The 15,879-nt window shown below is 39.8% G+C and overlaps 1 protein-coding gene across 1 annotated transcript in view; it reads left to right on the top strand.

Annotated features, from left to right (window-relative positions):
• LOC112396183 (POF1B actin binding protein) overlaps window positions 1-15,516 on the top strand; it is a gene marked incomplete at its 3' end in the record, with an annotated part of 94,627 nt that extends 79,111 nt beyond the window's left edge. Inside the window, 1 exon segment of the mRNA XM_024739780.1 lies at window positions 15,380-15,516. Within this exon segment, the coding sequence (XP_024595548.1) occupies window positions 15,380-15,516 (137 nt within the window).
• Window positions 15,517-15,879: the final 363 nt, after the last annotated feature.

Genomic DNA, 15,879 nt, shown 5'->3' with positions numbered 1-15,879 from the left:
CTAATGGTTTATCAATTTTGTTTATCTTCTCAAAGAACCAGCTTTTAGTTTTATTGATCTTTGCTATCGTTTCCTTCATACCTTTTTCATTTATTTCTGATTTGATCTTTATGATGTCTTTCCTTTTGCTAACTTCGGGATTTTTTTGTTCTTCTTTCTCTAATTGCTTGAGGTGCAAGGTTAGTTTGTTTATTCGAGATGTTTCCTGTTTCTTAAGGTAGGATTGTATTGCTAAATACTTCCCTTGTAGAACTGCTTTTGCTGTATCCCATAGGTTTTGGGTCATAGTGTCTCCATTGTCATTTGTTTCTAGGTATTTTTTCATTTCCTCTTTTATTTCTTCAGTGATCACTTTGTTAGTAAGTAGTGTATTGTTTAGCCTCCATGTGTTTGTATTTTATAGAGATCTTTTCCTGTAATTGATATCTAGTCTCATAGCGTGTGATCAGAAAAGATACTTGATACAACTTCAGTTTTCTTAAATTTACCAAGGCTTGATTTGTGGCACAAGATATTATCTACCCTTTAGAATGTTCCATGAGTACTTGAGAAAAATGTGTATTCTGTTGTTTTTGGATGGAATGTCCTATAAATATCAATTAAGTCCATCTTGTTTAATGTATCATTTAAAGCTTGTGTTTCCTTATTTATTTTCATTTTGGATGATCTGTCCATTGGTGTAAGTGGGGTGTTAATGTCCCCTACTATGAATGTGTTACTGTCGATTTCCCCTTTTATGGCTGTTAGTATTTGCCTTATGTATTGAGGTGCTCCTATGTTGGGTGCATAAATATTTACAATTGTTATATCTTCTTCTTGGATCGATCCCTTGATCATTATGTAGTGTCCTACTTTGTCTTTTCTAATAGTCTTTATTTTAAAGACTATTTTGTCTGATATGAGAACTGCTACTCCAGCTTTCTTTTTGTTTCCATTTGCTCGGAATAACTTTTTCCATCCCCTTACTTTCAGTCTGTATGTGTGTCTAGGTCTGAAGTGGGTGTCTTGTAGACAGCATGTATATGGGTCTTGTGTTTGTATCAATTCAGCCAGTCTGTTTCTGTGATGGGACCATTTAGTCCATTTACATTTAATGTAATTATCGATATGGATGTTCCTATTCCCATTTTCTTAATTGTTTTGTGTTTGTTATTGTAGGTCTTTTCCTTCTCTTGTGTTTCTTGCCTAGATAAGTTCCTTTAGTATTTGTTGAAAAGCTGGTTTGGTGGTGCTGAACTCTTTCAGCTTTTGCTTGTCTGTAAAGGTTGTAATTTCTCCATCAAATCTGAATGAGATCCTTGCTGGGTAGAGCAGTCTTGTTTGCAGGTTTTTCTCCTTCATCACTTTAAATATATCCTGCCAGTCCCTTCTGGCTTGCAGAGTTTCTGCTGAAAGGTCAGCGGTTAACCTTATGGGGATTCCCTTGTGTGTTATTTGTTGTTTTTCCCTTGCTGCTTTTAATATGTTTTCTTTGTATTTAATTTTTGACAGTTTGATTAATATGTGCCTTGGGATATTTCTCCTTGGCTTTATCCTGTATAGGACTCTCTGTGCTTCCTGGACTTGATTAACTATTTCCTTTCTCATTTTAGGGAAGTTTTCAACTATAATCTCTTCAAATATTTTCTCAGTCCCTTTCTTTTTCTCTTAATCTGGAACCCCTATAATTCGAATGTTGGTGTGTTTAATGTTGGCCCAGAGGTCTCTGAGACTGTTCTCAGTTCTTTTCATTCTATTATCTTTATTCTGCTCTGCAGTAGTTATTGCCATTATTTTATCTTCCATGTCACTTTTCCGTTCTTCTGCCTCAGTTATTCTGCTATTGATCCCATCTAAAGTATTTTTAATTTAATTTATTGTGTTGTTCATCATTGCTTGTTTCATCTTTAGTTCTTCTAGGTCCTTGTTAAATGTTTCTTGCATTTTGTCTATTGTATTTCCAAGATTTTGGATCATCTTTACTGTCATTATTCTGAATTCTTTTTCAGGTAGACTGCCTATTTCATCTTCATATGTTAGGTCTTGTGGGTTTTTATCTTGCTCCTTCAACTGCTGTGTGTTTTTCTGTCTTCTCATTTTGCTTTTCTTACTGTGTTTGTGGTCTCCTTTTTGCAGGCTGCAAGTTCGTAGTTTCCATTGTTTTTAGTGTCTTACCCCAGTGTCTAAAGTTGGTTCTGTTGGTTGTGTAGGCTTCGTGGTGGAGGGGACTAGTGCCTGTGTTCTGGTGAATGAGGCTGTATCTTGTCTTTCTGGTGGGAAGATCCACGTGTGGTGGTGTGTTTTGGGGTGTCTGTGGACTTATTATGATTTTAGGCATCCTGTCTGCTAACAGTTGGGGCTGTGTTCCTGTCTTGCTAGTTGTTTGGCATAGGGTGTCCAGCACTGTAGCTTGCTGGCTGTTGAGTGAAGCTGGCTGCTGGTGTTGAGATGGGTATCTCTGGGCGATTTTCGCTGTTTGATATTATGTGGAGCTGGGAGGTCTCTTGTGGACCAGTGTCCTGAAGTTGGCTTGCGCACCTCAGAGGCACAGCAGTGACTCCTGGCTGCAGCAGCAAGAGCCTTACATCCACACGTTTCAGAATAAAAGGGAGAAAACATAGAAAGAAAGATTTAGTAGAAGTAGAAAGAAAGAAAGAAAGAAAGAAAGAAAGAAAGAAAGAAAGAAAGGAGGGAGGGAGGAAGGAGGGAGGAAGGAGGGAAGGAAGGGAAAAAAGACAGAAAGTAGATAAAGTAAAATAAAATAAAGTAAGGTAAAATAAAGTTATTAAAATAATTATTAAGAAAAAAATAATAAATGGACGTATAGAACCCTGGGGAGGGGCACAGAGTGCCGCGGGAGCCTGCGCTGCTGACGGCATGACATTGCACCAGCCTGAGGTGCGCCGTGCATTCTCCCATGGAAGTTGTCCCTGGATCCTGGGACCCTGGCAGTGGCGGGCTGCACAGGCTCCCTGGAAAGGGGGTGTGGATAGTGACCTGGGCTCGTACACAGGCTTCTTGGTGGTGGCAGCAACAGCTTTAGCGTCTTATGCCCGTCTCTGGCGTCCGCGCTTTTATCCTGTCTCTGGAGCTCCTTTAAGCAGCGCTCTTAATCCCCTCTCCTCACGCACCAGGAAACAAAGAGGGAAGAAAAAGTCTCTTGCCTCTTCGGCAGGTCCAGACTTTTCCCCAGACTCCCTCCCGGCTAGCCGTGGTGAACTAACCCCATGCAGGCTGTGTTCACGGTGCCAACACCAGTCCTCTCCCGGAGCTCCGACCGAAGCTCGAGCCTCAGCTCCCAGCCCTGCCCACCAGGGCGGGTGAGCAGACAAGCCTCTCGGGCTGCTGAGTGCCGGTCGGCACCAATCCTTTGTGCGGGAATATCCCCACTTTGCCCTCTGCATCTCTGTGGCTGTGCTCTCCTCTGCGGCTCCAAAGCTTTCCCCCTCCACCACCCATAGTCTCCGCCCACGAAGGGGCTTCCTAGTGTGTGGAAACGTTTCCTCCTTCACAGCTCCCTCACACTGGTGCAGGTCCCGTCTCTTTCCTTTTGTCTCTGTTTATTCTTTTTTCTTTTGCCCTATCCAGGTACGTGGGGGTTTCTTGCCTTTTGGGAGGTCTGAGGCCTTTTGCCAACATTCAGTAGGTGTTCTGTAGGAGTTGTTCCATGTGTAGATGTATTTCTGGTGTATCTGTGGGGAGGAAGGTGATCTCCGCATTTTATTCTTTTGCCATCTTCCCGGAAGCCTCCCTCGTTGTAGTTTTGACTTGCATTTTTCTAATAATTAGCAATGCTAAGCATCTTTTCATGTGCTTTTTGCCCACCTGTATGTCTTCTTTGGAGAAATGTCTATTTAGATTTTCAGCCCATTTTTTGATTGGGTTTTTTTGTTTTTTTTGATATTGAGCTTCATGAACTATTTGTATAGTTTGGAGATTAACCCCTTATGGGTTGCTTCATTTGGAAATATTTTCTCCCACTCTGGATTCTCTTTTTGTTTTGTTTATGGCTTCCTTCATTGTGCAAAAGTTTTTAAGTTTAATTAGATCCTATTTATTTATTTTTGTTTTTATTTTCACTTTCACTATGCTAGGAGGTGGACTAAAAAACAGTTTGCTGTGCTTCATATCAGAGTATTCTACCTATGTTTTATTCTAAGAGCTTTATAGTTTCTGGCCTTACATTTAGGTCTTTAATGCATTTTGAGTATGGTATTAGGGAGTGTTCTAACTTCATTCTTTTACATGTAGTTCTCCAGTTTTCCCAGCACCACTTTTTTAAGAGACTGTTTTTTCTACATTGTATATTCTTGCCTCGTTAGTCATAGATTACATGACCATAGGTGTGTGGGTTTATCTCAGGGCTTTCTATCCTGTTCCATTGATCTATATTTCTATTTTGTGCCAGTACCATACTGTCTTGATGACTGTAGCTTTGCAGTATAGTCTGAAATCAGGAAGCCTGATTCCTCTAGCTCCGTTTTTCTGTCTCAGGATTCCTGTAACTATTCATGGTCTTTTCTGTTTCCATACAAATTGTAAAATTTTTTGTTCTACTTCCTTGAAAAATGCCATTGGTAATTTGTTAAGGATTGCATTGAATCTGTAGATTGCTTTGGGTAGTATAGTCATTTTCTCAATATTGATTCTTCCAATCTAAGACTATGGTATATCTCCATCTGTTTGTGTCATCTTTGATTTCTTTCATCGACATCTCGTAGTTTTCTGAGTACAGGTCTTTTGCCTCCTTTGGTATGTTTATTCCTAGCTATTTTATTGTTTTTGATGTGATGGTAAATGGGATTGTTTCCTTAATTTCTCTTTCTGATCTTTTATTGTTAGTGTATAGGAATGCAAGAGACTTCTGTGTATTTTGTATCCTGCAACTTTTCCAAATTCATTGATTAGCTTTACTAGTTTAATGGTAGAATCTTTAGGATATTTTATGTATATATCATGTCATCTGCAAACAGTGACAGCTTTACTTCTTCTTTTCTGGTATGGATTCTTTTCATTTCTTTTTTCTTCTGTGATTGCTGTGGCTGAAACTTCCAAAACTATGTTGAATAACAGTGGTGAGAGTGGGGAACCCTGTCTTCTTCCTGATCTTAGTGGAAATGGTTTGTTTTTCACTATTGATAATGATGTTTCCTGTGGGTTTGCCATATATCACCTTTATTATGGTGAGGTAAGTTCCCTCTATGCCTACTTTCTGGAGATTTTTTATTATAAATGGGTGTTGAAATTCGTCAAAAGCTTTTTCTGTATCTATTGAGGTTATCATATGTTTTTTATCCTTCAATTTGTTAATACGGTGTATCACATTGATTGATTTGCCTATACTGAAGAATCCTTGTATTCCTGATATAAACCTCACTTGATGATGGTGTATGATCCTTTTAAGGTGCTGCTGGATTCTGTTTGCTAGTATTTTGTTGAGGATTTTTGCATCTATGTTCATCACTAATATTGGCCTGTAGTTTTCTTTCTTTGTGAACTCTTTGTCTGGTTTTGGTATCAGGGTGATGGTGGCCTTGTAGAATGAGTTTGGGAGTTTTCCACCGTCTGATATATTTTGGAAGAGTTTGAGAAGGATAGGTGTTAGCTCTTCGGTAAATGTTTGACAGAATTCACCTGTGAAGCCATCTGGTCCTGGGCTTCTGTTCGTTGGAAGATTTTTTTTTTTCGGTACGTGGGCCTCTCACTGTTGTGGCCTCTCACGTTGTGGAGCACAGGCTCTGGACGCGCAGGCTCAGCATCCATGGCTCACGGGCCCAGCCACTCTGGCATGTAGGATATTCCCAGACTGGGGCATGAACCTGTGTCCCCTGCATTGGCAGGTGGTCTCCCAATCACTGCACCACCAGGGAAGCCCTGTTGGAAGATTTTTAATCACAGTTTCAATTTCAGTGCTTGTGATTGGTCTGTTTATATTTTCTGTTTCTTCCTGGTTCAATCTTAGAAGGTTGTGCTTTTCTAAGAATTTGTCCATTTCTTCCACGTTGTCCTTTTTATTGGCATACACTTGCTTCTAGTAATCTCTTATGATCCTTTGTATTTCGGCAATGTCAGTTGTTACTTCTCCTTTTTCATTTCTAATTCTGTTGATTTGAGTCTTCTACTTTTTTTTCTTCATGAGTCCAGCTAATGGTTAACAATTTTGTTTATCTTCTCATACAAGCAGCTTTTAGTTTTATTGATCTTTGCTATCGTTTCCTTCATTTCTTTTTCATTTATTTCTGATCTGATCTTTATGATTTCTTTCCTTCTGCTAACTGTGGGGTTTTTTTGTTCTTTCTCTAATTGCTTTAGGTGTAAGGTTAGGTTGTTTATTTGAGGTGTTTCTTGTTTCTTGAGGTAGGATTTTATTGCTATAAACTTCCCACTTAGAAGTGCTTTTGCTGCATCCCATGAGTTTTGGGTCATCGTGTTTTCATTGTCATTTGTTTTTAGGTATTTTTTGATTTCCCCTTTGATTTCTTCAGTGATCTCTTGGTTATTTAGCAGTGTATTGTTTAGCCTCCATGTATTGGTATTTTTTACAGATTTTTTCCTGTAATTGACATCTAGTCTCATAGTGTTGTGGTCAGAAAACATATTTCATACGATTTCAGTTTTCTTAAATTAACCAAGGCTTGATTTGTGACCCAAGATATGGCCTATCTTGCAGAATGTTCCATGATCACTTGCGAAGAAAGTGTATTCTGTTGTTTTTGGACAGAATGTCCTATAAATATCAATTAAGTCCATCTTGTTTAGTGTATCATTTAAAGCTTGTGTTTCCTTATTTATTTTCATTTTGGATGATCTGTCCATTGGTGAAAGCGGGGTGTTAATGTCTCCTACTATTATTGTTTTACTGTCAATTTCCCCTCTTATGGCTGTTAGCATTTGCCTTAAGTGTTGAGGTGCTCCTATGCTGGGTGCATAAACATTTACAATTGTTATATCTTCTTCTTGGATTGATCCCTTGATCATTATGTAGTGTCCTTCCTTGTCTCTTATAACAGTCTTTATTTTAAAGTCTATTATGTCTGATACGAGAATTTCTACTCCAGCTTTCTTTTGATTTCCATTTGCACGGAATATCTTTTTCCATTCCCTTACTTTCAGTCTGTATGTGTCCCTAGGTCTGAAGTGGGCCTCTTGTAGACAGCATGTATATGGGTCTTGCTTTTGTATCCATTCAGCCAGTCCACGTCTTTTGGTTGGAGCATTTAATCCATTTATATTTAAGTTAGTTATCGATATGTATGTTACTATTACCGTTTTCTAAATTGTTTTGGGTTTGTTATTGTAGGTCTTTTCCTTCTCTTGTGTTTCCTGCCTAGAGAAGTTCCTTTAGCATTTGTTGTAAAGCTGGTTTGGTGGTGCTGAATTCTCTTAGAATTTTCTTGTCTCTGAATGTTTTAATTTCTCTTTCGAATCTGAATGAGATCTTTGCTGGGTCAAGTAATCTTGGTTGTAGATTTTTCCCTTTCATCACTTTAAGTATGTCCTTCCAGTCCCTTCTGGCTTGCAGAGTTTCTGCTGAAAGATCAGCTGTTAGCCTTATGGGGATTCCCTTGTATGTTATTTGTTGCTTTTCCCTTGCTGGTTTTAATATTTTTTCTTTGTATTTAATTTTTGATAGTTTGAATAATGTGCGTCTTGGCATGTTTCTCCTTGGATATTTTCTGTATGGGACTCTCTGCGCTTCCTGGACTTGATTGATTATTTCCTTTCCCATATTAGGGAAGTTTTCAACTATAATCTCTACAAATATTTTCTCAGTCCATTTCTTTTTCTCTTCTTCTTCTGCAACCCCTATAATTCGCATGTTGGTGTGTTTAATGTCCCTGAGGTCTCTGAGACTGTCCTCTATTCTTTTCATTCTTTTTTCTTTTTTCTGCTCTGTGGTTTTTATTTCCATTATTTTATCCTCCAGGTCACTTATCCATTCTTCTGCCTCAGTTATTCTGCTGTTGATTCCTTCTAGATAATTTTTAATTTCATTTATTGTGTTGTTCATCATTGTTTGCTTGCTCTTTCGTTCTTCTAGGTCCTTGTTGAATGTTTCTTGTATTTTCTCCATTGTGCTTGCAAGATTTTGGATCATCTTTACTATCATTACTCTGAATTCTTTTTCAGGTAGACTGCCTATTTCCTCTTCATTTGTTTGGTCTGCTGGGTTTTTACCTTGCTCCTTCATCTGCTTTGTGTTTCTCTGTCTTCTCATTTTGCTTAACCTGGTGTGTTTGGGGTCTCCTTTTTGCAGGTTGCAGGTTCATAGTTCCCTTTGTTTTTGGTGTCTGCCCCCAGTGGGTAAGGTTGGTTCAGTGGGTTGTGTAGGCTTCCTGGTGGAGGGGACTGGTGCCTGTGTTCTAGTGGCTGAGGCTAGATCTTTTCTTTCTGGTGGGCAGGACTATGTCCAGTGGTGTGTTTTGGGGTGTGTGTGAACTTTTTATGATTTTAGGCAGCTTCTCTGCTAGTGGGTGGTGCTGTGTTCCTGTCTTACTGGTTGTTTTGCATGGGGTGTCCAGCACTGGAGCATCCTGGTCGTTGAGAGAAAATTTGTCTTAGCGTTGAGATGCAAATCACTGGGAGAACTCTTGCTGATTGATCTTATGAGGGGCTGTTAGGTCTCTGGTGGACCATTGTCCTGAACTCGGCTCTCCCAACTCAGAAACTCAGGTCTGACACCCGGCCAGAGAACCAAGACCCTGTCAGCTACACAGCTCAGAAGAAAAGTGAGAAAAGAAAAAAGAAAAAAAAACCCTAAAGTTATTAAAGTAAAAAAAATTTTTTTAATATTATTATAATAAAATTAAGTAATTAATAAAAAGGAAGACAGCAACTAAACCAATAAACTAATCCACCAATTATAAGAAGTGCTAGAAACTATAGTAAAAAACAACAGACTGACAGAACCCTAGGAGAAATGGTAAAAGCAAACCTATACAGACAAAATCACACAAAGGAGCATATACATACACACTCACAAAAATGGAAAAAGGAAAAAACAAACAAACAAACAAAAATATATATATATAAGGAAGAGAGAAACCAAATCAATAAATGAATCTACCAATGATAATAAGCTCTAAATACTAAACTAAGATAAACATAATACTAGAAACAAATTAGACACAGAAAGCAAACCCCAATTCTATAGTTGCTCCCAAAGTCCACTACCTCAGTTTTGGGAGGATTCATTGTCTATTCAGGTGTTCCACTGATGCAGGGCACATCAAGTTGATTGTGGAGATTTTAAATTGTAAAAGGAAAGCTATACAGAGAAAATCACACAAAGAAGCATACACATACACACTCACAAAAAGCGAAACAGGGAAAAAATATATATAAAAGGAAGAGTGCAACCAAATCAATAAACAAATCTACCAATGATAATAAGCTCTAAATACTAAACTAAGATAAACATAATACTAGAAACAAATTAGACACAGAAAGCAAACCCCAATTCTATAGTTGCTCCCAAAGTCCACTACCTCAGTTTTGGGAGGATTCATTGTCTATTCAGGTGTTCCACTGATGCAGGGCACATCAAGTTGATTGTGGAGATTTAATCCGCTGCTCCTGAGGCTGCTGGGAGAAATTTCCCTTTCTCTTCTTTGTTCACACAGCTCCTGGGATTCTGCTTTGGATTTGGCCCCGCCTCTGCATGTAGGTCACCCTCTGGCATCTGTTGTTCGCCCAGGCAGGGTGGGGTTAAAGGATCAGGTGATTAGGGGGCTCTGGCTCACTCAGGCCGGGGGGTGGGAGGGGTACAGAGTGCAGGGCGAGCCTGTGGTGGCAGAGGCCCGCAGTGACGTTGCCACAGCCTGAGGTGTGCTGTGTGTTCTCTTGAGGAAGTTGTCCCTGGATCACAGGATCCTAGCAGTGGCGGGCTGCACAGGCTCCTGGGATGGGTGGTGTAGATAGTGACCTGTGCTTGCACACAGGATTCTTGGTGGCTGCAGCAGCAGTGTTAGCGTTTCATGCCCGTCTTTGATGTATGCACTGATAGCTGAGGCTCACACCAGTCTCTGAAGCTCGTTTAGGCGGTGCTCTGAATCCTCTCTCCTCACACACCCTTTTGGGAAGTCTGAGGTCTTCTGCCAGTGTTCAGTAGGTGTTGTGTAGGAGTTCTTTCACATGTAGATGCATTTTTGATGTATTTGTGGGGAGGAAGGTGTTCTCCACGTCTTACTCCTCTGCCCTCTTAAAGGTCCTCTGCCTCTAGTGTATTTTTATTTTCATTATTGTGTTGTTCATCTCTGTTTGTTCTTTAGTTTTTCTAGGTGTTTGTTAAACTTTTCTTGTATCTTCTCTATCCATGCCTCCATTCTTTTTCTGTGATCTTGGATCATCTTTACTATCATTACTCTGAATACTTTTTTAGACAGATTGCTTATCTCTTCTTCATCTAGTTGTTCTTGTAGGTTTTTTTCTTGCTCTTTTGCCTGCAACATATTTCTTTGTCATCTCATTTTGTCAGACTTATTCTGTTTGTGGTCTCCTTTTCACAGGCTGCAGGATTGTACTTCCTCTTGCTTCTGTTGTCTGCCGCTTGGTGGGTGAGGTTGGTCCATTGGCTTTTGCTGTTATCCCGTTGGTAAGGTGTTTGATTGGTGTTGTGGTGATCAGAGCCTGCCCTGGATATTGAGAGGACCTCCCCTTTGCTCCCAGTGGCTGTTACTGCCCTGTGAGGGGCGGGGTCTTCTCTCTATTTGTTGGAGTAAAGGTCCCTAGATCTTTTTCTTTGCTGTGATTCTGATCTGTGGTGTGGTGTGAAGTATGTGGGATTGGAGGACTCCCACTGAGAGAGAAGCTAGTGAGTGTTCCTCCTCTGGAGGTGTTCACTGTGAATGTGCTCTGTTGTGTCCCCTTTCATCCGTTGTGTGGACTCACAAAGTACACTGTTGTTGGCACTGCTCTTGGTCCCACCTTAACTGTGGGTATGCCAGCAATTGGCCCTGGTGACTCTCAGGCATTATTTTCACCCAGTCACTGGCACAGATCCACTGAGGTCAGTTCCTAGGACTGCAGCATTCATTCACCTGGACCTGCCATGGGAGCTATGGAGGCTGCTCAGACTCTGGTCTGGCACATTCCCCGTGTGTACATGCCCACAAATCCCACAGCTGCTAGTGCCATATCCATCCAAGTGCAGGAGTTCTTGTTGTCCTTTTGGATGTTTCACAGGTGCTGAATTTAGGAAGCCATCAGCAGAGGTGTAACTCCACAGTTCGTTCAGCTCCGAGGAGAGATTTCAGCTCTTCTTCCTTAGTCACACAACCCCTGGCTCTCAGTGGTGGTTTCAGCCCCTACTCTGGGTGGATTTCCTAGTGGTGGGAGCTATCCCTCTCCTTCTGGGACAGTGGGGCAGGTCCGGGCACCCACTGTCAGATTTCCCTGTAGTGAGAGCTATCCACGTGCTCCCTGGATAGTGGGGCAGGTCCTGGCACCCGCTGATGGATTTCCTAGTAGTGAGAGGTTTCCGTGTGCTCCTGGGACAGCGGGTGAAGTCCTAGCACACACTGACAGTCCCAGCACCCACTGGTGGATTTCCTTGTAGTGAGAGCTATCAGGGCACTCCTGAGACAGTCAGATGGGTTCCAGTGTCTGCCTGTGGGTCTGGAAGAGGTGGCCAGTGCCTGCCTCTGGAGACCAAGATGGAGGTGGTGACTCACGCCCACCCTGAGAACTCCTCTAGGCAGCGTCCCGTTGACTGGGAGCACTCATAGGGAAAGAAGCTTGTGGTCACATCCCTCTCCTCATGCACCTCCCAATAATGGTGCCTTGTTTCTCTGGTTGGCCAAGGCTTCTTCATGGTATACCTTCAGTTGCCACTGCCTGACCTCTTCAGGCTGCTTCCACACCTAACCCTGGTCCTCTCCCTGGGGCCGAACTTCGGAGTCTGAGCTTAAGCACCCAACCCCCACCCTCACCAACAGAGGAGTGTTTCAGGTTGGGGAGTGCAGGGTGGCAGGTCCAGCCCTCTGTGCAGGTTACTCTCCATTTTGCCTTACACGAACTGGTTGTTGCTCTCCCCTCTTAGGCTCTGAAACTCCCCCTTCATCCAATCTGATCTCTCCACTGGTGAGCAGACTTTCCAAGGTGTGGGAACCCTTCTTCTTTCCCAGCTCCCTCCCTGTCCTGATTCCTTTTTTTTTCCTTTTGTCTTATCAGTTATGTGGAGGTTTTCTTGTCTTTTCGGAAGTTTGAGGTCTTCTGTCAGCTCTGTTTTGTAGTTTGTGTCTCTCGAGGAATTGGTGCATGTCATCTAAGTTATCAAGTTTTCTTGGCATAAAATTGTCATAATACTCCTTTGTTATGTTTTCAAGACAAAGGATCTCCTTTAAAATTTTAAAAATTGAGATATAATTAACTTATAACATTATTTTAGTTTCATATGTACAAAATAATGATTCACTATGTGTATACTGCTAAATGATCACCACAATAAGTCTAGTTAACACCCATCACCATCCATAGTTACAAATTATTTTCTTGTGATGAGAACATTTTAAGATCTAATCTTTTAGCAACTTTCAATTATCCAATACAGTATTATTAACTATAGTCACCACACTGTTCATTACATCCCCAGGACTTATTTATTTTATAACTGGAAGTTTGTACTTTTTGACCACTTTCACCCATTTTGCCCACTCTCACCCCCCACCTCTAGCAACCATCAATATATTCTCTTTATGAGTTCATTTGTTTTAGATTCCATGTATAAGTGAGATAATATGGTATTTGTCTTTCTGTCTCTGACTTATTTCACTTTGTTTAATGCCCTCAAGGTCCGTCCATGCTGTCATAAATGGTAGGATTTCCTTCATTTTTGGCTGAATAATATTCTAGTGTGGGGCGGGGTGGTGGTGGGATGAATTGGGAGATTGGGATTGACATATATACACTAATATGTATAAAATAGATAACTAACAAGAACCTGCTGTATTTTTTTAAAATAAACAAATAAAATTTTTAAAGAACTAAAAAGAATATTCCAGTATGTGTGTAAATATATGTATATATATATATTATACATTTATTATATATATAATATTTTATTTATCCATTCTAATATTGATGGACACTTACATTGATTCCATGTCTTGACTATTGTAAATAATGCCACAGTGAACATGAGGGTGTAGATATATTATAGTGTTTTCATTTCCTCTTGATAAATACCCAGAAGTGACATTGGTGGATCATATGCTAGTTCTATTTTTAATTTTTTAAGGACTCTCCATACTGTTTTCCATAGTGCCTGCACCAGTTTGCATTCGCACCAACAGTGCACAAGTGTTCCCTTTTCTCCACATCTTGCCAACACTTGCTATTTCTTGTCTTATTGATAATAGCCGTTCTGATACATGTGTGAGGTGATAGCTTCTCTTTCTTAATATCAGTTAATTGTGTGCTCTTTCTTTGCTAACTAGTCTGCTTAGAACTATATCAATTTTAGTGATACTTTAAATGTTCTTTCATTATTGTTTTTATCTATTTTACTGGCTTATTGGGTATATTACTTTTTTATAATTGGTATAAGTTTTAAAGTATTCCTTTTTATCTTATCACAGTCTATCTTCAAATAATATACCTCATCACATGTAGCATACAAACTTTATAGTAGTATACTTCCATTTCCCCTTCATGATTTTTTGCTATTTTTTTCATTTATATGTACTTTTTTTAGTCCAAAATTTTTTATTGAGGTATAGTTGATCTACAATATTAAATAAGTTTTAAGTACACTATGTAATGATTCAAATTTTAAAGTATATTCTATTTTTAGTTACTATAAAGTATTGGCTATATTCCCTGTTTTGTACAATATATCCTTACAGCTTATTTCATTTTATTTTTTTAACATCTTTAATGGAATATAATTGCTTTACAATGGTGTGTTAGTTTCTGCTATATAACAAAGTGAATCAGCTATACATAAACATATATCTCTATATCTCCTCCCTCTTGCATCTCCCTCCTATCCTCCCTATCCCACCCCTCTAGGTGGATACAAAGCACTGAGCTGACCTCCCTGTGCTATGCGGCTGCTTCCCACTAGCTATCTATTTTACATTTGGTAGTGTATATATGTCCATGCCACTCTCTCACTTCATCTCAGCTGACCCTTCCCCCTCCCCGTGTCCTCAAGTCCATTCTCTACCTCTGCATCTTTATTCCTGTTCTGCTCCTAGGTTCTTCAGTACAATTTTTTTTTAGATTCCATATATATGTGTTAGCATACGGTATTTGTTTTCCTCTTTCTAACTTACTTTGTATATTCCATTTCTCTAGGTGGTGGGTCAAAAAGGATCTTGCTGTGATATATGGCATAGAATGTTCTGCCTATGTTTTCCTCTAAGAATTTTATAGTGTCTGGCCTTACCTTTAGGTCTTTAATCCATTTTGAGTTTATTGTTGTGTATGGTGTTAAGGAGTGTTCTAACTTCATTCTTTTACATGTACTGTCCAGTTTTCCCAGCACCACTTATTGAAGAGGCTGTCTTTTCTCCATTGTATATTACTGCCTCCTTTATCAATGATAAGGTGGCCACATATGTGTGGGTTCATCTCTGGGCTTTCTATCCTGTTCCATTGATCTATCTTTCTGTTTTTGTGCCAGTACCATACTGTCTTGATGACTGTAGCTTTGTAGTATAGTCTGAAGTCAGGGAGCCTGATTCCTCCAGCTCCATTTTTCTGTCTCAAGATTCCTTTGGCTATTTGGGGTCTTTTGTGTTTCCATACAAATTGTGAAATATTTTGTTCTAGTTCTGTGAAAAATGTCATTGGTAATTTATCTCACTACTAAGGCAATAGTCTTTTGTAGTATTTGCCTGATGCCCTCTGGTATTAGGAGGTCTTTCCACTCTGGTTAGTGGAACACAGACTGGAGTTCCCTTTACTATGTGAACTCCAGGAATTTGAAGAGTGCTCTTTTTCAGTGCTTCTTTCCCTAGCCTCAGTAGCTTTTTCACAAGCCTATACTGATCAGTGCTCACCCAAGGACTTGTGGGGGGACTCTCTACAGATCCCATGACCTCTCTCCAACTATATAACTCTCTCCTGTCTGATATTCTGCTCCACATATTCTGACTCCAGGCCGTGAGCTAGGCACTTGTAGGGCTCATGTCATTTGCTTCCCTTCTCTGGGATCACTGTATTGTGCAGCCAGTGGTCCATTATTGCCATAAGCAAAAGTACTTCCCTCTTACTCTCTTGAAAATAGCCGTAGTAAATCTTTGTACCACTGAGAGGAGATTTTCTTTTTAGAAAGAGTTAAAAGTCATTCAAAGCCAAATTAATTAAATAAGGAGGATCAAACTAGGAGTGATTAAAAAGTAATGAGAGTTATTTTCTTGTCCAGCTTGTAAACTAACTTTTTTTTTCTATATAGGTACAGGTCACAATATCCTATCCTAGGCCTCCTGTATGATGACTATGAATATATACCACCAGGTAGTGACACACAGACTATTGTGATTGAGAAAACAGACAAATGGACTTGTGTAAGTTCACTTGGGCATTTTTCGAGTATATAATTAGGGAGAAAAAATCCTAAGGCCATTGTGTTGTGTTAGCAGAGTTTCTCAACCTCAGCACTATTAACATTTTGGGCTGGATAATTTGATGTGGGGGGACTTCCCTGCACATTGTAGGACATTCTAAAATGATGTAGAATCTCACTTTTAACACTATGAAAATGACAGCCTTTGTCTTGTTATGTTAAAAACTTCTTAGGTACTGAAAGCAGGTAAAACTAATCCATGGTTATTAAAGTCAGGAAGTGGTTGGTTATCCTCGAGGTTGGGTACTGATTAGAAGGAAACAAAAGGAGGACTACTGGGGTACTAATAATATGCTGTTTCTTGATCTGAGTGATAGTTGCATATACAT

Source organism: Neophocaena asiaeorientalis, unplaced genomic scaffold, assembly GCF_003031525.2.
Source record: "Neophocaena asiaeorientalis asiaeorientalis breed wild unplaced genomic scaffold, Neophocaena_asiaeorientalis_V1.1 scaffold1017, whole genome shotgun sequence".
In the NCBI taxonomy this organism is placed as follows: Eukaryota; Metazoa; Chordata; class Mammalia; order Artiodactyla; family Phocoenidae; genus Neophocaena; species Neophocaena asiaeorientalis.
Note: the sequence above shows the minus strand (reverse complement) of the source record. Positions and strands in the feature narration are given on the sequence as shown.